Source organism: Canis lupus, chromosome 1 (genome assembly GCF_011100685.1).
Source record: "Canis lupus familiaris isolate Mischka breed German Shepherd chromosome 1, alternate assembly UU_Cfam_GSD_1.0, whole genome shotgun sequence".
In the NCBI taxonomy this organism is placed as follows: domain Eukaryota; kingdom Metazoa; phylum Chordata; class Mammalia; order Carnivora; family Canidae; genus Canis; species Canis lupus.
The window spans coordinates 72887113-72911814 of NC_049222.1; the positions used below are offsets into that span (position 1 = coordinate 72887113).

The window sequence follows — 24702 nt, forward strand, 5'->3', positions numbered from 1 at the left end:
AGGCTGCCCCCACAAGCTCTGGCCTCGGCCACCCTCAGCTCCACCTGCCCAGATGCACTGGCTGCAAGGTCTCATCTCCCCAGGGTCAGCCCCCTGTGATGAGGACCCCAGGACCCCCACTCAGCTCCAGCTGGTGCTTTGCTGCCCCCTGCAGCTCAACAAGAGGACTGTCATATTTCTGGAGCAGGAAGCCCATGGCTTCCCTAGAAACCTTCTTTAAAAAGATGCCCTTGCCAGTTCAGACTCTGCACATTGAGGATGCTGAGGCTGTGGAGCAGCTGTGAGAAGCTCTACACGAGTTCCTGCTGGAATATGAAGCCAGCTGGGCAGGCCCTGGAGGGGGTGCTGAGCGGCAGTGGGCAGGCAGGCTGCTGCTCACACTACCGCTCCTGCGCCAGACAGCGGGCAATGTGCTGGCCCACTTCTATGGGGTGAAGCTGGAGGATAAGATGCCCATGCACAAGCTGTTCTTGGAGATGCTTGAGGCCCTGATGGACTGAGGCAATGGGTGGGCATGGGTGGGGGTGCTTGCAAGACCCACTTGGAATGGGGTCAGCCCCAATGGGGCAGAGCTGGGGTCTGGGCAGTGCTACAGCCTGCTGGCAAGGCCAGGGCAATACCATCAGCCCCTGGGAGCAGGCCCTATGCCCTCCCTTCCCCTCTCCCAGGGGGTTCTTAGAAGCTGGGAATGTGTGCACCCAGGCTCTGGGCACAGTGCTGCCCCTTGCAAGCCATAACGTGCCCCCAGACTGTAGGGGGCCTTGTGGAAGCCAAAGGGGGCTGCAGGGGACATGTGGTGTGTGTGTGTGGTGGGGGCAGAAGCCTGATCTCAGGGAGGGAAGGGAGTGAGGCCACAGTCTCCCAGTGGGTGATGCTTTTGCTGCTGCTTAATCCAACCCCCTCTCCAGAGCAGAGGGGGATTTGGAGAGCAAAGGCCCCTGCACCCTTCACTCCTCTCATCATTTGCACTGGGCATTACTTCCCCTGCCCCCAAGCAATAACTCCAAGCAGGCTCCAGCTCCTTGACCCCTGGAGTGGCCAGGGTCCCCCGGATCAGCTTTCACCCAGCCTCCTCAGGGGGTAATGAGAGCACTGCCTCTATGCCCTGCAGAGCAATAACACTATATTTATTTTCGGGTTTGGCCAGGGAGGTGCAGGGACATAGGGCAAGCCCGGCCCAGAGACCTAGGCTGTAGAGACTCTATTTTAATGTATATTTGCTGCAAAGAGAAACCGCTTTTGGTTTTGAACCTTTATGAGAAAAAGAAATATATCGAGCTCAAGAAAAAAAACAAACATGTTCCTAGGCTCATCACCTGATTAGAGGTGCAAACAAGGGGGCGTTTCTGTTGCTAATCTGGCCCACTGGTAATCCTAGGGCATGACAAGGCAATTTAAGGCCACCCCCCCTGCTGTGCAGATACAGGCTTCTCCCCAGGGATGTGTTTAGGATCCACATGAGGGGGTCTCAGGGTGGCTGGCTCCCCCCAGGTCTGTCAGGAAATGTGTAGAGGTGATTTTTTTTTAATGTCACGGTGGATGGGGGAGGGGAAGCTTTGACCTGGGCTGTTTGGGGTCCTCATGTCCCCCCTCCCCAAATGCCCACCTAACCTTGGAGAGAAATACAGGGACATCAAGGATGAAATGACAAATAAAGGAAATTGGGGACAAGATACTCTTCAGTGAAATTGGCCTCTTCCTCTCTCTTCCCCGTCCTTACTGGTGGTGATCACTCTCCTCCACCACATGACCCCAGTTACAACTGCAAACACATCTGCCATCTTGGCTTCTCTGCAGGCATGGCCTGCCCGGTGATGACTTACTACAACAAGTCCTTGCTGACCTATTCTCCAAGGTAGCTCATGGGACATCTCAATCTTTTTCCAGAACTAGATTCCAGTACCGGGAATCCCCACACTCCCAAGCAACTACTTATTTGGAGATTTTTTTTTTTAAAGAATGTGGTTAGAAATGTATGGCAGCCCCCTCCTTGCTCTCTGGTTCATCAAGAAGTTGGGCTCTAGAGCCTTCCAAGAGAACAGCTGAGGCCAACGAACCTGCGGGTCTCACTGAACACGGAGTCTGGGAGACTCAGCTGCTGGAGCTGTTCTGTGACCCTGGGAGGGAGATCGGGGCTCTCCACACAGCAAGCGAGCTCAGCTCCGGGGAAGGACCCCCTCCCGCCCCACGGAAGGGTCCTATTTCAGGACTGAATGTGGCACAGCGCTGATGGGCACCTGCTGAGCCTCACGGAGAGCCCCCTTCCCGCAGGACCATCTTCACCCTCGGGATGTCGTACAGACAGCCCCTGGCACGTCTCGAGGCCAGAATGGTGGCTGTCACTAACGATGGCTCTCAGGGTGGCCTTGTTGACTCGCTGGCACCTGCTCCGGGCACTGGACCACAGGAGGGGCCACCACGGGGACTCAGGGCGGTGTGCAGGGTACCAACCGCAACAGCAAACACATGGTGCTTATTGTGGCAAGCACTGTTCTAAAGACATCGTTTCTATCACCCCCGTACTGGAAGGCAGCACTATAGTTACCTGCTTTGACAAATGGGAAACTGAGGCACGGAGCTGCTAGAAGGTAGCAGTACTGGGATTTGAGCCAGAGGGTCTGACTCCTGAGTCTGTGCACTTGGCTATCACTTTATATTTTGCTTCTCAAAGCAAAGATAAGAAAGGAATCTATCTGTGGATTCTAGGCATGAACAGGAATGATGTCCTCTTGCTCATAGGTATTAAAATAACCTTTCTTTGCCTTGACTTCTTTGAGAAATATCCCAGGGTAACGGTAACATGCTAGACAATGGAATATTCTTTCTCCCATTTGTCTTTTAAAAATCTAGTCACCAAACACGAGGGTGCCAATCGGTGCAAGAATATAAAGAGAACTTGAAACAGGGACAGTGCAAGAGCCCACCCACCTCGATTGAGAGATCCTAGTCAGGAAACAGCTAGCTGCCTCCCTGGGCCTCCCCTGGGCCTCCCCTGGGCATATGGGGTCGGCAGTAGCAACACACAAGCTTCTTTGTATTTATATTTCCAATTACAAGAGCAACATAAGCACAGAGCAGGAAATCCCGGGATCAGATTAAGGGAGAAAGCACCTTTACCCCCTCCAATCCACTTGCACCCTGGCTGTTGCTTCAGGGCCTGGCCTTCCTGTCTATTGTCTGGGCTTTCCTGACTATTTCTCACCCATCGCTGCAATGACACTGGCTTTGCACCCACTTTCTTTTTTTCTTTTTCTTTTTTTTTTTTTGCACCCACTTTTATATAAAGGATCAGAACAGGGGACGTCTGGGTGGCTCAGTGGTTGAGCATTTGCCTTTGGCTGGGGGCGTGATCCCTGGGTCCTGGGATCGAGTCTCACATGGGGCTCCCAGCAGGGAGTCTGCTTCTCCCTCTGCCTGTGTCTCTGCCTCTCCCTCTGTGTCTCCATGAATAAACAAACAAACAAAAAAATCATTAAAAAAAGAAAAAATAGAAGAAAGGACCTTTCCTGAGAGGTAGACAGGCAGTTAAACACAGCACAGCCCAAGGAAAAGCTGTCACTCTGACCAAGGATGATGTCTCCTGGGTGACCCACCAGACGAGTGTGGATCATGGTTTGCCACTGATTTCTGCTTAAAAATAAGTGCCTGCACTCTGAGGGCCACAGCTCTGGGAGAAGTCTCTGAGATGGCGAGCAGTGCTCCAAGCCAAGAAAGACTTGCCAGATGCTTTGCTGTGAGAAGCATGTGGGCTGTGGCCGCTGAGCTTGCACACACGGACACTGGGGCTCAGATTCGGGTGGTGGCACCCAGAGTGGGACGGGGGTCAGACTCGCCCTCTGTGGCATGTGGGAACCCTGAGAATTCCCAGCCCAGCGTGTTGATCCCCTTGTAAGGTGTTAATTACATTAGCAAAATCCCACAAACCCCTGCTTATGTTTTCTTTTTATGCACTTTAAAAACACAGGAGGGATTATAATGTGCATATATATAATTTATTTTCTGCTTTAAAACCCCAGAACATCCGTAAGCATTAAGCTCTTCTGGTTAAAACCTCTTCAAAGATACATTAGTGGTCAAACACAGTTCTAGGGTATAGCTGTATAGCAATTTACTAGACATTATTGTTGGTCATCTGATGTTTCTGGCTTTTATTACTGTATTATAAATAACGTGACAATGTGTGTGCATAAAACACTATTTCCCGCATTTGTTTCCTAGATATGGAGTTCCTACCTGAAACGGTGTGACTCTTCTGAAAATTCTTGATAAACATCCCTATGACATGAGCTGGAAAGACACCATTGGATTTACTTATTTTTGTCCTGTGTCCTTAAACCTTAGAGCAACGATGTTTCCTCGACCAGAGTATATCATGTGATGTCTTAGAGCTCAAAACATCAAGAAGAAAAGAAACATTCAGCTTTCTCATTTCCTATCTACTTTATGGGAACAGTTACTACAGAGAGGGTCGATGGAGAGAAACCAGGCACAGCCAAATGATTTCCAAGTCCAAATACAGAAGAAGGAACCCAACAGGTAGGTGATGCGTTTACGCTAAATGTATGCAAACCACAGGCCAGGGACAGACACCAACCCATATGTCCAACCCCTCATTTTGTTCATCTCGTTGTTTACAAGGAAAAAGACAGACTTTTTCAGATAAAACAGAATTTCAGACTGATAAAAAGAATTTCTCACCTTTCGGAGTCTTGCAAGCAGACCTGCTACATGTTCATGCTGTTCTGACTTAGCAAGCTCTTCTGCTGTCTTCCCATCCTGTTGAGGAAAAATGATTAGTTTCTTTCCTTCACAAGGGAGCTGTTTGTTCCATACATTAGTTCAGCCTTTGGAGGCAGAAACAAGTGTTAACGGGCCTTAGAAGAAACAAGAAAGGTGGACAGAGTGTGTCCTGGATTCTTTCTCTTTCTGTAGAGTGCTTATTTCACTTGGTCCCCGGAAGAAAAATGAGAATTAGGGAAAAAAAAAAAAAAGTGCACTGGTGTCTTGAAGTCCATCAGTGAGAACTCTCAGACCCCCAGGCTTTAACCACACTTAGCACCTCATTGGTGAGCAGATGACCCCAAACGCTGAACCTCTCTCCAATAAAGCAGATGATGAAGCCATTTATAGACGCCAAATTCTAGTTAGTGCTAGCTAAGGTCTTTAAATTCCTCCCCTGGACAGACATCAGCACTCAGAGGACGCTAGTTCCTGGTAACTGTTGTGCATATCAAAGAAAAGGCTTAGCTTTACAGACAATTTTGATCTAAAGCTCTTCAGTGACCATAAAAGGAGAAAACCAGAGTTCACAGCACCTTTCAATTAGAGAATTTTCATAGGGTTGTAGTTTCAAAGCAAGCAAATTAACTTCCATTTCTGTCCCACAAATAAGCACAACTCTGGCTCCTAATGCCACGCGCCTAGTCCAGCTCTCCAAGCTTTGCGTGCATTAACCCTCAGGGTCACTCAGGGGAGGTGGAACTGCGGCGTTCCTGTGCCACTGAGGAGGAAACAGAGGTTTAAGGACTGTCCTGCTGCAATTTTAAAGTCATTACAAATTTGAAATAGAAAGGGCGAGAAGCAATTTCCATGCAAATAAAAAAGGAACTTTTTAACAAGGAACTTTTCAGCAAGGAGACTAAGAAGCATCTGGGCCCATCTCTCAATAAACAGAGCTCCATTCCCATGGAAGTTCAGGGATGCCGAGTCTGGATAACAGCACATCTTCCAGCTTCTCAACTCAACAATCTGAACCATGTGTGGGGCTTCATGAGACCAGTGCTTCTCGACCTCAGCACCCCTGACATTTTGGCTCAGATAATTCTCTATTGTGCGGGGCTGTCTGGCACTGTGGGATGTTTAGTGCATCTATCTCTCTCTGGTCTCTGCACTAGATGCCCGCAGCATCACCTCCCCAGTTGAGGACCACTGTCTAGGGTAAAGCTGGAAGCTCACATGAGCACTCCGGGAGGAGGCTTTATGGTCACACTGCCCATCTTGCTCTCCCATAAAGTCCCGAGATGTCTCTAATGGGCATGTAGGGCCTCTAGTTGCCTTTGCGGTGATTAAGGATCTTGCCAGACACCACACCTTACCCAGGGATTCATGCCAAACTGCCTGGATCCTTACTGACATGACAAGACAAGGCCTCAGGTTAGCGGTTCCCCAACCTCACCGCACACTGGGGTCTTTAAAAACCCCCACTGCCTGCATGTGCCCACCCCCTCCTGGACACTCTGCCTCCCTCAGGCTGCTGGCTTCCCAGACATCGCGGTGGTCAGCGTGCCCAGGTGATCCAGCGGGCAGCAAGGTTCGGGAACCACTGTCCTAGTTGGAAGAAATCTGAGCCTTGACTAACACTGTCTGCCTTTGGGGGTCTCTTGGCCACAGCATTTCTCTCAGAGACCCCAGATCTGCACATGACACAGGCAGAGGACCTTCAGTGACAAAGGTCACTGTCCATCACAGAGCCTCTGCAGGGACAAGAAAACCACCATCAACCAAATGCCCTCTGTATGGCCAGTATTTTACAGTTTGCAAAACACTTTGCCCAAAGAGACACTATTCAGGTTCCCAATAGAAGGCCAGCCGGGAGAGTGGAGAGTTTGACCTTTGGAGTCAGAAGGATGAGGTGTAAGGCCTGAGTCTACCCCTCCCCAGCTGTGAGTCAGTCACTCGGCCTCTTGGCATCTGGCTTCTCCATCTGCAAGGCGAAAACGGGTGCCCTCACCACACAGGGTCTTGAGCAGATTAGAGAAAACCAAACATAAAGAACCAGCAAAGCACCAGGCATGGAAAAGCAAGCAGCAGGAATTATGAATAGTGTGCTGGGAATTTCTCAAACTCCCTGGTCTTCTGTCCAAGAGGGAACAGGGTCGGAGCTGGATGTTTGCATTCTGGCCTTGCCCTTCCCTGTGCCCTGGAGTCGGGTGCCAACTCCCACAAGCAATTCGAACACTCAGTGTCCTCCTGGTTATAAACAATGGTCTGGGAGGGCCTCCTTGAGAAGATGATGCCTGAGTCAAAACCTGCAGGAGGTGAGAAAGCAAGCCATTTGGACACCTGAAGAAAGTCCTGTGAAGAAAGGCAAGTGCAGAGGCCCTCAGGCAGCAAGATGACTGTCATGTTTGAAGAGTTTCAAAGAAGCTCATATGGTGATCCCCCTCATGTGGTGCGATGGGGTCAGAGGGAGAAGATGGAGTAAGAGATGGTCAGGGAGGCAATGTGAGGGGCCGATCTTTAAGGGAGCCCCCATCATAAGGACTTCTAACTTGATGGGTTAGAAGAGTCTGCGAAGAGGAGGGACAGGATCTGACTTATATTCAAATGGGGTCACACATGTTGCTGCCTGAAGAACAGACTGGACAGGTGAGGGTAGCAGCAAGGAGACCAGGCAGGAGACCAAGACAGATTGCATGTGATCATGGCCCAGGGCTCACACCTCATGGGGGAACAACAGCCAATTCCAACAAAGCAAAAAGGGGAGAAAACCATACCTGCTAGGGGGGCTGGCAAAGAGGAGGCTGTCTGGGGCTCCAGCTGAATACTGAAAGATGAGAAGGAGTGAGTGTTCCAGAATCTTCTGCCACTTATGTCACCTGTTACTATGTGCCCAGGCATCTGCTAGTAGGCATTAAAAGTCTCTCACTCTGAAAGAAGGAGCACATTGTGTCTTCTAGCAGGGGTGTGTGCAGGTGGCACTCTGCAGGGCAGGGAGGGAGTAGAGACCGAGGAGATCCCAGATGGAAAGAAAAACATACCCAAGTCGGTGAGGTGGGAGCAAGCAAAGGGCTTCCCAGGACCTGCTAAGAGCTCTGTTCTGCTGGGGGTAGCCGAGGGGGAAAGGGTGGAGGGTGAGGCTGGGCACAGAGGGTGCCAGGCAGTGGAGGTTGGAGTTCACTGGCTTTTTCAGAACCCCAGATGTGGGGATGGAACGGAACTGTCAGGAAGGCCAAGGTGACACTGAAGGGACCCGATCTGGGCCCAGATGGTCTGGGAGAAACACACACTGAGGTCCTTAACCAGGTAGAGGCCAGAGTGCTAGGAGACCAAGACCAAGAAGAATCCAGGATGCTGCCCCACGAGGATGCAGGGGGAGGAGAGGCCAGCGGAGCTCCCCCATCGCGGGACCCACTGGAGCCCTCTGTAAAGGCCCACACGGGCAGAGAAGGGCACAGTGGGGGTGGGGGTGGGAGGTGAGGATGAACCTGGAGGCAGCCCTCCATTGCTGGGGCCCCAGAAGGTCCCAGAAGGCGGGGGCAGAGGGCAGGAGGACGCCCAGCAGCACATGGGGTGGAGGAGGCCAGCAGAGGCCAGAGGAGAGGCAGGAACAAGTGGGGTTTTCTTACCCCAGGCGGGAGAGAGGGTCAGGAAGTTTAAGTCCTGGGGAGACCACTGGTGCCCTGGGATTTAGAAGAGCTGCTGGTACTTAGCTGCAGGGGAACGGTTACCCCCAAAGTCAATGTGTGGAGGGAGACGCCAAGACTGACTCAAACCCTAGGGGCTTTTGACCTGACCTCAGAAGTCCTATTTCTTGACCTTGAGTGGCTTATAAAGGTGCCAATCTTGTCATAATTCAGTAAGCTTTTCTTTTTCAAGTGCTTTGTTTAAAAAAAATCTATTTTATCTTAAAACATTTTGGGGATGCCTGGGCGGCTCAGCGGTTGAGCGTCCAGGGTCCTGGGATGGAGTCCCACATTGGGCTCCCCGTGGGGGGCCTGCTTCTCCCTCTGCCTGTGTCTCTGCCTCTCATGAACAAATACAGTCTTTAAAAATAAAACGTTTTGAAGGCAGGAGCTACCAGGAGGTGGCTGGAGCTTCGGCCAAGAGCACGGGAGTCCGGGGGGCCCTGTAGGCGGAGTCGGGCCCGGAGCCCCGGAAAGACCGGGCAGGGTGTTCAGAGGTTTTCCAAGTCATTGGGGCGGAGCCCGGCACTGGAGGCAGGCGACCGCCAGGGGGCGCCGCGGGCCGCGAGCTGCGGTTAGGGACGCGGCACTCCGCGCGCTCAGGTGCAGGGGGGAGCAGGAAACGCAAGGGCGCCGTTTCTGCCAATAAGGGGGCGGCCCCGCGCACTCGGGGCTGCTCAGGGCTTGGAAGCGGCCCTTCGATGCCTGTGGAGGTGAAGCACACACCGGAGAATGTGAAGTAGCTCGGTAGACTCAAAGCACCGACTGCAGGTCGACATGATGCCATTTTGCATGTTTTGTGCTGCATTAAATATATTCCTGAAATTCATTTCTTCAGCTTCTTTTCCGTTTTGGGTATGGCTTCTAGAACACTTAGAAGGGCTCCTGCCGCCCGTGGTATGGCTCCGTGGGGCTGTCGGCAGCCGCAGCCGTCAGGTGCCCGCCCCGCCCCGCCCCCACCCCCAGGTGGCACCGCTCCCCTCCCCCTCCGAGGAGCATTCCCCACCCCTGGAAACTCCCTTAGGGCCGCCCCTCACTTCCCATCCCATCACTAGTTTATGGCTGTGGCTCTTAGTCCCTCCACCCCCCCACCCCCGTTAGACCAGAAATCTCCAGAGGGAGGGGAGCTCACCTGCCCAGGCCCTACTGTCTCCTGGCTGTTAGCAGTGCCTGATGCACAGCATGTGCCCGCTATTTGGGGAATGAAGAGAGACGTCCGAGTGGACTCCCGGGTGCCGGGTGCCGGGGAGGCGCAGTCCTGAGCCGAGGACGAACGAGGGGACACCCGAGGGGACACCCTGAGGGCCGGCTGGGGGGGGGGGGGGCGCCGGTGGGAAGCAAGGAAACAGCGGCTGTGGGCAAGTGCAAGGGGAGAGGACCCAGGGTAGGCAGAGTCAGGTATCTTCAGAGCCATCCTTGACAGTTCATTTTTTTTTTTTGAGGCAACATTTGTGACCAAAAATAAAAAAAAAAAAAAAAAACCTTTTCCTCATAAAAATGCATATAAATACCGCACTGTGTAAATAACTGGATTGAATGCCAAGACGTGGCTGAGCAGGGCTTGATGATGGCACATCAGGCCTAGAAGCCCACGCATGGCCCTGCGGGGCTTTGTGATGGGCAGGGAGGTGCCCCGAGGAAGGGACCATCCTATCTAGAACGCTGGTATCCACTGGTCCGCAGAGAAGCCCTGTTCAGCGCTCAACCCTACCGAGAACGGGCCGACTACCTATGGGGACAGAATGACATCAGAGGAACACCAGTGCGTTCAGGGAGACAATGCCCTCAACCAGGGGTCACCAGACATTTTCTGTAAAGGGCCAGAGAGTAGATGCTTTGGGCTCTACGGGCCATCGGGTCTCCGTGCAGCTGCTCAACTCCACCCTTACAGCATGGAAGTGGCCACAAATATGTAAACAACGAACACGGCTGGGTCTACAGAAAGCTTTACTTATAGAAACAGGTATGAGCTGTAACCCATGGGCATGGCTGGCTCCCAATAAAACCTTATTTACAGAAATAGGCAGCAGGCTGGATTTGGCCCCTGGCCCATAGTTTGCCAACCCCCGCATGGCTCTCCAAGAAATGAAGCCTCCCTTCCAGCCCCAGGGCCCTGACTTCCCCAAAGTTGGCTACCATATTTTAAAGCTCCAGTGGTCCACTGTTTAAAGGTAAACACTTTACATCAGCAAAGCACTAGTGAGTTCCAGGAACCTCCCACATAACAGAGTGGGAGACTCAACCCACCCTTAGGCCCGAAGCAAATCAAACAATAAAATTTCACTGTAGCCGTAAAGATGACAACCTGACCTCATCAGTCCCCCTATTTTTCCTCTTTGCAATTTCATGAAATGTAAATCAAAGGGCCCTTCCTGCAGGGCAGGACCAGGTGTGGAGTGTGGAGTGTGGAGTGTGGAGGCAGGGGAACCAAAGTATCTCATGTAAAATCACTGTGGCGGCCTAAGCACCAAGCCAGACTTCTCAAACAGGAAAGAACAGCTGTCCTAAGTGGTTCCCTCACCCCCAACCCCCAACCCCGAGGCACCTCCAGTGTTGGGGGGAGCACACGGAAAAGGAAAACACAGATGTAACAACACACACAAAGGCGCCGTTGTGTAACAGGGGACACAGCAGGCCTCTGTGGCTGCTTGGGCCTCAAAGCGCAGTGAGGCTGCGGCCGTGTGGGCCATCACCCAGCTTTGGGGGGCAGCCAGCCCCCTAACCACGGCACCCGAGCAAAGCTTAACAGCAGCTTGTCGACTTGAGATGCAGTTGCCAAGCAATACTTTTCCCCTCGTGCCCTTGAGGCCTGAGCCAGTCTTCTATCATTTTCTCTGGCTCTCTGCTGCCAGAAGGTGACTCACCGAGGTCAGCGCCTCCACATTGGCGCCTGCCAGGCAGAGGTAGCGGACTACGTCCAGAATCCCGTTGTTGGCTGCAAGGTGCAGAGGCGTCCGGCCGTACTGGAAAACACAGAAAGCCCCAAGGGAGTCCTTCTTGCAACTGCTGCCGAGGGCCTCAGTGGAGCCTCCCCTGGGCCAGCCCCGTGTGACAGATCTGGGGACACCCCCACCCCCAAACGCATAGGAGGCGTGGGCTCCCTTCCCCAGAAACTCGCCCTCTCCCGAGGGAGGCAAGCCCACAGAATGCGTTCCAGTATTTTCCAGTGAAAAGAGTAACTTGGAAATAAAACTCTAAAGCATAAACGAGTGGGAGGCCTCTCATAAGGTAACTAGATCAAGTCTCTTGCTGTGCTGACAGAAAGGAGGCATGAGTCAGGGCTCTGACAAAGGGTCCCAAAGTTCCAGAAAGATCTGCAGCACAGTGCAAACATAGACACTGCAAGGGACAAAGGGATGGACGACAGCCACTGAGGCCAGTCTAGTGAGGGGACACTGCAAAGCCCTGCCCACCACGCTCCCTACTGTGTACATCTATGGTTCCCAAACTGTGTGCCCAGGCACGTCAGGGAACGTGGTGAATCATGCGGTACTGAGGAATAGTCTACGTTACTGATGGAACCAACAGGGACACACACGAAGTGAACTCCCAGCTCAGGCAGTTCAGGCTCTTAGCATCGGACTGCACTGCCTTCCTTTCAACAACATGTGGGCGCAGCGGGGCTTTGCTGATGACTGAGACAAGAAATCAGGATCCTGAGGACATCGGTGTAGAACAGAGGACAGTGACCAACCTGGGTTCATGGTCCCAGGAGGAGTTGCCTGGTGCCCCACAAGCACACCCCTCCTCGGTACAGCCTTGCGGTTATGGAAGAACAAAAAAAAAATATTCATTCACTTTCCATTTATGTGGATGATTTTTTTCCCCACAGATACTGAGTCCTGGGACATAAATTCTTACTAGGTTGTTTGGACCGAGCCACCTAATAAACAGAACTGTTAGGTGTTTCTTGCGTCCTGGGGGAGCTAAAAAAGTTAACTAAGACTCAAAGGAGTCTCACAGGCTTTAGCCTGGTGAGGTATCCGGCTCAGGCTCTTTATTTGCAAATACAAGTTTTTGTTCCCAAGTTAATACATGCTGATGGGGAACAGGCAAAAGACACAGTGGGGACTGGTAGAAAACAGAAGTGCTCATTCCCTTGGGTCCCCTCCCCCAAGCTGCTCCCCTCAGAGCACTTCCTGCTGAGCCCTTGGGTGCCTCTCTTTCCAAGCATGTAGCTCTGAATCCATAAAAGGAAACAAATTACTTGAAAAGCCAGGACATGATCATACTTCACTTTCTATTCTGTCCCTTGCTACATTCAGCTAAGAATATGGGGCAGACACTGCCATGCTTGTCACCAAATCTATTACATTCTCTGGGATGCCTGAATAATATGGGGACGGGGACATGTCATAATTCACTTAGCCAGCCCACTGAGGATGGACGCTTGAGGTGATTCCATTCTGTGCCCTAATAAATAATGCTGCAACGTGCATACACGTCCAGGTTTTGTTTCCTGTCATCTAGAGTGCTTTAGAGAGCAGATATGAAACTTTCAAATACCCTAGAGAAGGGGTTGAGGGGGTTGTAAAAGATATGATGAAGTGTCTGGATCTATGCAGGAGGAAGAGAAGCCCGGCAATAGGAGGCATCACTTTATGGAAGGGAAGGACGACAAAGAAAAAGGACTGGGGAGTGGACCCTTTTGAAGACTCCAACCTTTGACAGAACCAAACCCAAACTCCCGAGTGTTAGAGTCAAGGTCTTGCACCATCTGGACCCACAGTTCCCCTCCACCTGCATTTTCTCTCTGTGCCCCGCTGCCTGTCGGCCTCCCTAAATACCTACACCCCATGTCAGCTGCAGGTGCATCCCCACCATGACAGTGTCATCCCCACGCATACACGAACACCTCCCTCAGTCTGAAACACATGCTCTTTTCATCCAGCAAAGCTCTAAATGCCCCTGAAATGCTGTCTGCATTTCTATAGCACCTGTGTCCCTTTTTAGCAGAGCCTACAACCTGAGATGCAGCTGGAGCGGACAGCAGCCTGAGGGCAAGACCATTCACTCCACTATCCACAAGCCCCCCAGACCTCACTGGACACAGGGCCCACCACAGCCAGGTGTTAATACACCCTGGAGGGGCATGGCAGTCTCACTCACACACTTGGATATGTGCATGCACGCACATGCGCGCACGTGTGTATAGGTGCATGTGTGCCCATTTGTGTATGCAAGTGTGTGCGTTTGTGTGTATGTGTGCACATATATGTACCTGCATTTGCATGTGTGCACATCAGTTTATGTGTGTATACCTGTGTGTGGATGCACATATCTGTGCTGGTCGGTGTGCATATGTTCACATGTGTGTGCGCATATACGCACGCATGAGCACAGCCTTCCCCGTGTTCGCTGTTAGGAAGAGCCATCCCAGAGGAAGAAAGGGTTAAGGCCCGTAGCTCTGTGCTCCCAACACACCCGTTTAAACAGCTGCCTCCTGACTTTCCCACGGGACGAAGGAAGAGTGAGAAATACCTGTTTCACTGAGATGAGTGTCAGAGATATGGACAAATTCCTGTCACATACTGAGGACGGGCCACTTTTATCTCTGGGGGAACTGCGTCCAGGTAAGGAAGGGCCAGATGCACCATGAGAAAGGAGTAACCATCTGCCTGCGGGACACAGGTGCTGCGTGCCTGTCCATCTTGACTGCTGACTAGGGGGCTGAGGCTGGGTGAGGCCACGCATGCTTTCCCAGCTCATAAGTCCTTCCTCTTACCTTATGACCATTTCAGCTCCTCTAGAGCTCCATCATTTTCCCAAAACAAAAAACTAGAGAAGGCAAAAAAGAACCCGAAGGTGCTACCAAGCCTGTGAAGGAGGCGTGAGACCTGCAATGTCTGGGTGTGGTGAGCCCGAGCTCTGAAGGCAGCTCGGGAGCTTCCTGAGGCTCCGAGCGCACAGAGCTGCTGAGCAGTGTGCTGCTGCCCTGAGCAGCTTCCAAAGCACTGTCCAAAGGAGGCCGACATGTGGAGTTTCAACTGAGCTCAAGTCAGGGGCAAAATCACCTACTGAATGCCCTCCCTGAGCTGCTATGTGGCCGTATGTGGTAAAAACATCTATGTGGGTATGTCTGAACTACCATCTGCAGTATCACATAGGTAGAGGCTATCCCGATCATCAAAACATGAAAGTCTAGGATCATCCTGATGGCTATTTTGTTTTATTTTTTTTAAAGATTTATTTATGTATTTGAGAGCTAGTGTGTGAGAGCAGGGAGAGGGGCAGAGGGAAGGAGAGAGAGAGAGGGGGAGAATCCTCAGACTCCTCACTGAGCATGGAGCCCGCCACGGGGCTGGATCCCAGGACCTGAGACCATGACCTGAACTGGAATCCAGAGTCAGCTGCTTAACTGACTAAGACACCCAGTCTTGCTGGGTATTTTAAAGAGCATATTTAGCAAGTGCACTGTTTGTACTTAGGCGTGGGGTGAACACCCATCCCTTTCTTTAACTTAATGCAAAGTACCATGAATCACCCCCTCTGTCCTCCACCTTCCCAGGAGACAGCGCATCCCAGATGCTGCACACACAGTAGCTAGCTGTGCCAAATCCAAAGGTATTCAAATAAGTGCCACTATGTTCCTTGAAACCACTTTTTATGTGTTTAAAGACTCCTGGAAGGAAAGTCAAGGTCTTGATGCTGCTTAATATTACATTTGGCTTTCCCCTTAAGCCACTTACCTAACGGACTTGGCAGGATTAGAATGGGATAAACAAAGAAAGCAACCAGCACTGCAGCTGATGGCTAAGACCTACAATATTGCATTTTCAAATTTCAGAATGTGAAGATTGCCAATTTCAATTTTCATTAGAATTAATCACATAATAAGCAAGAGGAATAATTTTTTTGTAGAAGTGTAATTTTCCAGCTGTTTCAGATATTAATTCTCTCGCCTCAAATAAATCATAATAAAATTCTGCTGGCATCATGTCTGCCATTTATAAACAAACACTTCCCACATTCAAAAATTTAATTCTACTTGGACTCTCTTCTTAACACAATCATAAAAGAATAGTGTTTGCCTTCCATACAGTTACATGGCTGAAACCACATGGATATCCAACTCTTCTGTCTTATTTGGTAATGAAAATCTAGATGGTATTCAAGGAAAAGGGAGGGTGTTAACAAACCTCTAAAAGTCAACATCTGGGGTCCTGGGAGCATGTAATTATTTATTTTCATTTCTTTATTTGCCAAATGGTAGCATTCCCTTGGTCTTACCAAATTTACTTAGCACAAAAAAAGGTGGTGTTATGAATGCTTGACCATAGAGCTCTCAAAAGGTGAAGCCAAGAAGAGAAATCTAGTTCTAGGAATCTCAATGAGGTGTCTTCCTAAAGACTCAGCACTCCAGAAAGATGCTCTAATGTGACCGATGTTCTGGAATTTCTCTACAAGAGGTCACAACACACACACACACACACACACACACACTCTCTCTCTCTCTCTCCCTCTTTCTCCTTCTCCCTCTCTCGATGTTCCTAAGTGACAACCTGGCTAGATAGAAAGCACTTAAAATAATTAATGTAAAAATGTTCTGTTACTTCAGCAAGTTATTCAAAAATCAAATGTAAAATAGGACTTAAGGTAGAGAGTCCTATAAGACGGAACAGAACGGGTCCCTGTGAGTAACACAGACTTGGAACAATGAAGAGCCACAAGGAGAAACTCGGCCAAAAGCCAGAAGCAGATGGATGGATACACCTGCTGGCCCCTGCAGAGAGATCCCCTCCAGCATTACCTTGTTGGAGATATCCAAGTTGCAGCTGGCTTCACAGAGGGCCACCACGATAGGCACGTTGCCATCCTTGCAGGCCACATGGAGTGGGGTGTTGCCGTGCCGGTCTTGGAAGTCGACAGAACATCCCTGGCTGATGAGAGTCTGGATGACCTCCATCTGACACCTTCTCACAGCAAGGTGAAGAGCGATGTGTCCATCCTGCAAGAAGCACCAGGGACCATGAGCACTGTCCCCTCAGTACATGGGCCTGGTCACACTCGCCTTTCCGGCCACCATGGGGCCAGCTCTAATTGGTAATGGCCTTGCTGGTGCAAAGCCTGAAGGAGGATCACAATGCGAACTTTGCTCCTGGTGGGTGGGGGAGAGGCTTTGTGTACCCCACTCTGCATAACCACAGACGAAGCTCACCACCAGCCTGACTACCCTGGGCTTGGCCAGGACAATCAGATAGAAAGGCCCAATACTTCTTCTTGTCCCTGAATTTATAGAACTATAGTAATTGCTGGTACTTACTCCAATGGCCTGTTTTGTCACATACTTGAAAACCACTTTAAAAAACATTTGCTCAGCAGTCTTTACTAACTTCCTAAGCAGAGAGGGCACACATGCCTATTATTTTACCTCACTCTGGAAGAAACTGAGAAAGCCCTGGGAAGTGATGCGCTCAAGTGCTGTCATATATATTTGGGGCAAATATAACATGCTAAATCCATGCATCCCATAAAGGACCAGCCTGAGAATTCCCTCCACTTGTTACAGAATCCCTGGTGAACAGACATGTTGAGTTTCCTGAGCCAGGTAGAGAGTTTGGGGACATGTGTGTACCATCTGTTCTAAGGTTTCTCTACCCCAGTACTATTGACATTTGGGACCCGTCCTGTGAGCTGTGGGATATTTAGCAGCACACTGATCTTTACCAACTAGATGCCGATAGTAACCCTCACTCCTGACTCTGACAACTGTAAAAAGTCTCTTCAGCTGTTATGAAATGTCTCCTGGGGGGCGAGCCTGCTCTCAACTGAGAACCACTTCTCTGTACTAGGAAAATAAATATTCCACAAGCGTCCACTAACTTAAAGACGGCATCCCAAATCTGACTATGAAGAGTAACATCCCAGCCTCGTGTAAGTACAAACTCACAATAAGAACAGATGATGCTAAATTTGCTTCATTAATAAAGGAATACCTGGTTTAGGATGGCAATTATCAGACAAATAAGGGTGGTTTCCAGAGTTTTACAAAACAGCGGTGATGAGAGTAAATAAACTATCTACTCCTTTGTTTATCTACAAAGTAATAGTGAGCTGCCAATTTTCACTGTGACTGAAGATTGTCTTAGGCTCAGTGATCACCACTGTACCTGCTCCAAAGCTAAAAAGGCTAAACTCCTGAATCATCTGACCATAAAATGTTATAGGCCACAAGTGAATATGAATTATCAGACAAAATCAAGGAAAGGCCACAAATTTCTGAAACAGAGAGGAGAAATGATCATTGTAATTTGCTACATTCGAGCTTGTTAATTTAGGTAAACTAAGGTAGGAGTCTTGTGGTCCTGCCAGCCCCCCAGATCACCTTGTCAGAGGCATTAAGGTCAGCTCCGTGTTCCGAGAGACACTCCACGATGTCATGGTAGCCCCTGGCAGAGGCCGTCAGGAGGGGCGTCTCTCCTTCTCTATTCTTACTGTTCACATTGCAGCCGGCTTCACAGAGGGCTTTGGCCACGGAGTAATAGCCGTGCCAGGCAGCACAGTGCAGGGGGGTTTCTTCTTCCTGGACAAAGAGACACACGCATAGGGGAGAAGGACGCGACACTGCACAAGGGCACGCATGCTGAGCTCCAGCCACCACGGCAGCCGCGGCATGGCAGCACGGGGAAATGAGCTCCTGGCTGCTGTTAACCTGAAATAACGGATGTGGGTCTGACATCTCTCCTTCATTAGTTCTCTGGTCTCCACGCTTGTGTGTCGGACAAACTCGGTTTTCCCTGCAGGTTCCTGGTTGACTTTCAGGAAGGAGTCCACTAGTACCGTCAGCTCTGAACAAGAGAGCCTCAGTGTGGGCCGAATCATATAGCAGCTTTCTTGTAAAAATGCCTTTGTCCATTTCATCAGAGGCTCCTCACAGTCATAGGGCACTGACCCGTGCAAGATTTCCGTCATGTGTGTAACATGAAGCCAAGTCACGTAATTTATTGTTGCTCTGGCAAAGCAGTTCGAAGATAATCGGGCTTTAACAAGTCAAGGGAAGAGCTAGGGTCAGGTCTGTAGGACTGCGAGGCCTGTATATTCACGATCAACATCGTTAGACACGTAAGTCTGTCTGTGTTACATGGCAGTGTTTACAGCATGACTCTGGAACCGGACTGAGTGGGTTTGAGCCCCAGCTCCACCACTTAGGAGCTGTGTGAGCTTGGGCAAATCACTGAACCTCTCTCTGCCTCAGTCCTCTCTTCTGTAAAATGAGGATGAAAATAATACCAACCCACTTATCGGGCTGTCCAGAGGAGTAAAGGAACAAATGAATGAGCTAGTGTTTCTATTTGAGCTCCTGCCCTCTGAAATCTAAGCAGAAAGCCAAGCTTGGATAAAACTCCAAAGGACCTGACCGTATCCATCGGCTATGTGGACCTCCATACAGCAAGCAAATGGAGGCAAGGACATCGACCACCAATACCCACCTTGTCCTGGAAATTGGGATTAGAGCCAAAGCTGCACAGTAACTGAACCACGTCGGCGTGGCCATAGCGAGCTGCCACGTGAAGGGCTGTCTCTCCAGACTGCAAGAAAAACAGCCGAATTCAGCAGACTGTGGAAACTCAATGCTCAGGACTGGAGGTGAGATCCCACGCATGCCTGGCTCCATGTCTTCCCCCTCAGGGCCCCCACCACTCTCAGGTCAGGCCCCCTTTGGGGACTAGGCTCGGGACTCTGGAGCAGAACATGCACCACACAGCTAGTGTTAAACCCACACACGTAGCTCATCCTGTTTGTCACAAAAACTCCTAAGTGAAAATGCTTTCCTTTTCTGTGATGGTGGTTCTCGGTCTTCTTTATACACTGATTGATGCTTGGAGCCACGGAATTTTTTTTTTTAAACACAAAACTCCTTTTTTAATATTCAGTTATTTCAACAGTTTTTTTATGAGCAAGTTTCTGATTCCATTGTATATGTTAAGAATGTTATTTTTTACAGTCTCAGGGATTTTTAAAAACACCACTATTAGCCCACAGTTGCACAAATTCTGTGAATTTGTAATAGGTGCAATTTCCTTAGGATATTTTACTTTTTAATCTGCCCCAAACTTGTGAGTATAAACAGATTCAAAACAAAACAAAGTACTTGTTCCTACCTGACCAAAAATTGCCATAACATATAAAGGTGTGTGTATGTGTGTGTGTGTGTGTGTGTGTGTCTTTGATGTGAATATCATTCCTTAGATATAGAGCAGTGCACAGTCCATACAACTGTATGTGGCAGTCCTTACTAAATATGACAAATCAGTCTACAATTATTAGGAGCAGAGAGGGGCTGCAGAGTAGAATGCCTAAGAATCCTAGGTACATGTTCCAGTCCTGTCAATTAACTCACAGGGTTGTAGTGTGAATTACATGAAATACAGATATATGAAAGTAAGGTTATGCTAAGTCAGTAATTTTTGTAATATCTTGGCCCCCCAAAGCCTTATTTTACATGCAGTCTCGTGAATCAGTCTAGTGCCCATGCTTTTAAGGTCAGCACTGGCAGCTACTTCACAGAGGAGAAAGGGAAAGAGATGTACCCAGGGCAATATTCAATAAAAGAATCAGGCTCTGTTTCTGGTTGTCTTTCTAGTAGAACCTTGAGCTTCCATGTTATGGGGAAGATAATTCACTGCTTGCATATTATGCCAACTACCTGGCAGACTTCAGCTAAAAGCAGATTTTAATATTAGACCAAGCCAGCAGCAGAAACTTCTAAATTAAATTCTCCACAAGAAGACTTTGATCATGAACCTTTTTGCTTTGGGTAGTGATGCACATGGGGCAGGTCAACACTCACACGCAGCCTCTTATTACTTCCCATTGTCCCTAAGAGGAGAAGTGGCCTTACCTTATCTTTAACATCCAAAGGGCATTTGTTCTCATTGAGAAATTTCAGGGTATCGACGTGGCCATGCCGAGAAGCCCAGTAGATGGCATTGGATCCGCCCTGTGTAAAAACCAACGTGGAGTCACATTCCAGACCCAGATGCATGCATCACTCAGACTCACTCTATTTCCCTTCCTATGTGACAGCAACTCCAAAGGAGCAATTTCCAAAAGGAATGCACTCCCATTTTATTTTTTAGTCTTGACAAGGGTATGTAAGATGTTAACATTCTGGGGAGCAGTGGATACGGGAGCTCTCTGTCCTTTCTTTGCAAGTTTTTTGTTAAATCGAGAATTATTTCAAAATCATGTTTTTCTTTTCTTATAACCTTCATTTCAAGCTCTGGTTAGAAATCCCTCTGTGCTCAAGGATCAGATCCACTTTACAGTTCTGTTGAAGATCTATGGAAGCTGATGGCAGATCCACTGTAATGACTATTAGCTGCTAAACAATCATGTCTGTTCCTCCAACGTGACCTGTGCCTCAAAGCATATGTATTATCCTTACTTCATTGCCCCAATAAACATGTAGGCAAATATACTTCTAATAAGACTACTTAAGATAATGAAGTTTTGCCAAATGTGACATCTAATAACACTGTTGAGTAATGATTTGTGAGGAGTGAATCTAGGGGTAGCGCACAGGGAAGAAAGGTTAATGCCAAGAGGAAGGGAAGTGTTTGCCTTTTTCTTTATAACATAGGTTAGACTGTGCCAATCTGTTCAGCAGGTCTTCTCCTTCTCCTTCTCCTTCGCCTTCGCCTTCCCCTTCTCCCCTTCTCTTTCTCCTTCTCTTTTCCTTCTCCTTCTCCTTCTTTCTCCTTCTCCTTCTTCTTCTTTTTTTAGATTATATTTATTTATTTATTCATGAGAAACACACAGAGAGAGGCAGAGACACAGGCAGAGGGAGAAGCAAGCTCCCTGTGGGAACCCTAATGCAGGATTCAATTCTGGACCCCAGGATCACACCCTGAGCCAAAGGCAGATGCTCAACAGCTGCCCACGTCACATCTTCCTTTATAGGAAACTGAGATATGAAGTAAGCAGCACATGTTATTTTTCTCTGTTACCTCTATGATAGGGAGACATTTGGAAACACTTAAAAACTAACTCAGTGGAAATGAAACAGAATTATGACCTTATCCTGGACATCAATTCTTGAGCCTCTTTTAATGAGCAACTGTAGTATTTGAATATTCCCACAGCCAGCAGCGATCAGTAACGGAGGTGTCCCATGCTGGAATAGGCAAGAAAAATATATTTTTTCAGGTTTGGTAGAAAAAGGAAAAGCAAGTATTCCCTGCTGCCCATGCCACACAGCTTCCTATGTCTCAAAAGACACTGGACTACTTTGCATATTAGGAATAGGGACATTCAGGAGAACACACAGCCTTTCTCTGCCGGATTCACAATCAAATTCACATCCTGTTCACATTTGCAGAATGAGCACATTTACAATGTCATGATTAGAGGTGCCTGAAGCGCACAAGGAAAGGCCTGGCATGAAGAAAGGCCCTCAGTGCACTCGACCTCATTTCTAACTCTATTCACTCTTGACACAAAAGTGACTTCCCTACAACAGCATGGAGTCTGTAACAGCCAGGGAGAATGGAGATGTAGCAGAGATCTCTTCCACTTGGAGGTATATAGTCACAGTGATCACTCTCCCCGCCCCACCCCCGCAGAACAGTATCAGACCTTGTTGGGTTGATTAACATCATAGTTGGACAATGAGCCCAGGAGGTGCTGCAGGCCTGGGACATTGTCATCATTGATGGCGTGGATGATGGCTTTCATCACAAATGAGTCTTCTTCATCCTTGAGATGGACAATGAAGAGGGAAAAAGAGTTAGTTTGCTGGCCACGATCCTCTTATCACCATAAGAGAAATCAATGCTCATTTGTCAAGAGAAGCATTCAGAGGAAAGTGAGCCACTTTGTCCCCAAATCCACATGGTCATGAAGGGAAGCAGAAGGTTACTTTTTGCTCCTTCCATGTTGGAAACTGACGCCACTTTCTGTTTGCCTGTGCCTTAATGTCACTTGCATTGCAACCCAGATAGTAAACAGCTTTTAAGACTCAAGATTTAGAACAATGACTGGTAACAAACTACCCTCTGTTTATCTTAGGAATCTTTCAAAATATATAGTCCCAGAAACCACCGTGAAAAATAGCAGGCATAACTCAGACTCTAAAAACCATAGAACCAAGGAAATGATACTTCTGATTTCTACAGTCATTTTTGTTAAGATTTTATTTTATTTTTAAGTAGGCTCTATACCCAGCATGGGGCTTGAACTCACAACCCCAAGATCAAGAGTTGCAGTCTCCTGACTGAGTCAGCCAGATGTCCCTGAATTCTATAGTCTTAATTTGTCATTCATCCAATTATAGAATTATTTTCTGATCACTAGGATTTCTCCCCTCTCTAGGTATAGAATAACATGGCAAAATTCTCTGAAAGCTGGCCACAACTAATATTTATTCTTAAAAAGGCACCAGAGGGGGAGAAGTATGAAAATAAAGGCCAGATAAAGGAAAACAGATGCATTTCTAATTACAAGGAGAAAAATAACTAGAGAATATTGAACGACAGCTTAGTTAAATCTTTGCCACTTTGTCAAAGTTTTTGTATGATAAGGTATTTACCAAATATGGCACATTAAAACTAAGGAATAAGCTAGAAAAACCTCAAACAAAATCTCTGGATTTACAGAGGTATGGCTTCTAATATTTCAGATCTAGAAAAGCATATCTACAGAGGCCGAGTCTCTGCCTATGGGGTGGAATGGAGAAAGCATTTCTCTGGGCTCTGCTTTCTCTTCTCTACGGATCTGAATCCAAACAACCTTCATGAGAGTTTTAATAATCTTCGTACAAAGCCCATGTTAAGAATGTCACTGGTCTTACTTTTCCATCACAACTCAAGTTGATCACTAAGAGACATTTGTGTGAAAGTGACAGTGCAGAGAAATGGGGTGAATAGGAGGAAGAAGCAGATTGTTATGATAGGTCCTCATGATTAGTGGGACATCAGGATGATGAGGAAACCTGAGTTGTGGGAGGGATCATCCCACCCAGAGCCCCAAAGCCCTCTCCTACCCTCAACTTCACATTGTGACACTTATATTTCCCCTAAGTGATTATTCAAGATGATTTTAACTTATAATATTTAATTGTTCTCATCGTACTTAGATTAACAGTTTTTATCTTGGCTCTAGTTCCACTGTTATCCTCAAATAACTCCCAAACCCAAACTTTCTACTCCTCCTTCAACCTTGTTTATCTCCCATTCCTGTTTTCTTCTTAACATTTCCTATCTCTTTTTTCTCCATGAGGCTACACCTGGAGCCATAGTGAAGTAACCAGCTTCAGGGGGCAAAAAAGAACTGATGTCTGCAGATGTGTGATCCTGCCCCAGAGTCCCTGGAGCAGCTCAGGGAAACACTCACCATGTAGTCAGGCGAGCAGGCTGCTTCCCACAGAACCAACCTTTCTGACTTCTCTGAACTTCCTTTTACCTCCAGGGCTCCCAAAGCCCTGTCATCTGTCAGGGGAAAGTCTTATTGAATTCAGGTGTGTCCAATGAGACACACTTCAATCATATCTGAAGAGTTAATCTGTGATTAGGGTTCACTGTGGAGTAGGGAGAAAAATTTTGGAGCTGTTCTCAAGGGCACTGTACACTTAATACAATATCAACAGAGCAAGTGGGTTTGGTCTTCTGGACTACCATGAACTCCCCCAGCAAGTATTGGGCCTGATTTTTGGGTGTGTGTGTGTGTGTGTGTGTGTGTGCATTGGCAGGAAGAGTACCTGCTCCTTTTGTACTATTATAACCCAGTATTTTCCAAGGTCAGTGGCAATAGAGGACTCTCATTTTATTCATGAAAATCAGAATAAACTCTTTCCTTTTCTGCTGGCCAGTTACTCTTCCATCAAACTATGAATGTGGGAGGGGTGCAGCGGGGAGTAGTAGTGTTGGAGGCAGTGGGTGGGAGTGGGTATGGTGCCAATCCAAGCAAAGAATAAAGAAAAGAAGCAACAGAGTACACCAAATCATCCACTTAACTCCCTCCCTCAAGCAGAGGAAGAACAGGCCTGACACTTCCGTGACTTCAGGTTTTCTGGGTTGTTGAACTAATCAAACAACCTAAACATTTGAAATACACACTGCTTAGAAAGAACCTCACCAAGGCAAACAGGTTTGCTTACCAGAGTATCATCACTTCTGGCAACACTCATGTTACTTCTGGACAAGAATGACCTGGATAATCTTTGGCACAGTGATATCAAGCGAACGGATTGCTGTAAATAAATAAATAAATAAATAAATAAATAAATAAATAACCAAACCAAACATAAAATGCAGGGGGAGAGGAAGAAAGACAGCTTATAAAAGGATATTCAAATTAG

The 24702-nt window shown here is 48.4% G+C and overlaps 1 protein-coding gene across 1 annotated transcript in view; it reads right to left on the reverse strand.

Annotated features, from left to right (window-relative positions):
- DAPK1 (death associated protein kinase 1) overlaps positions 1–24702 on the reverse strand; it is a 167820-nt gene that overhangs the window by 20320 nt on the left and 122798 nt on the right. Inside the window, 9 exon segments of the mRNA NM_001197157.1 lie at positions 4699–4776; positions 11270–11368; positions 16156–16353; positions 17731–17928; positions 18836–18934; positions 20248–20346; positions 21424–21522; positions 21984–22103; positions 24502–24594. Coding sequence (NP_001184086.1) covers positions 4699–4776; positions 11270–11368; positions 16156–16353; positions 17731–17928; positions 18836–18934; positions 20248–20346; positions 21424–21522; positions 21984–22103; positions 24502–24594 — 1083 coding nt within the window.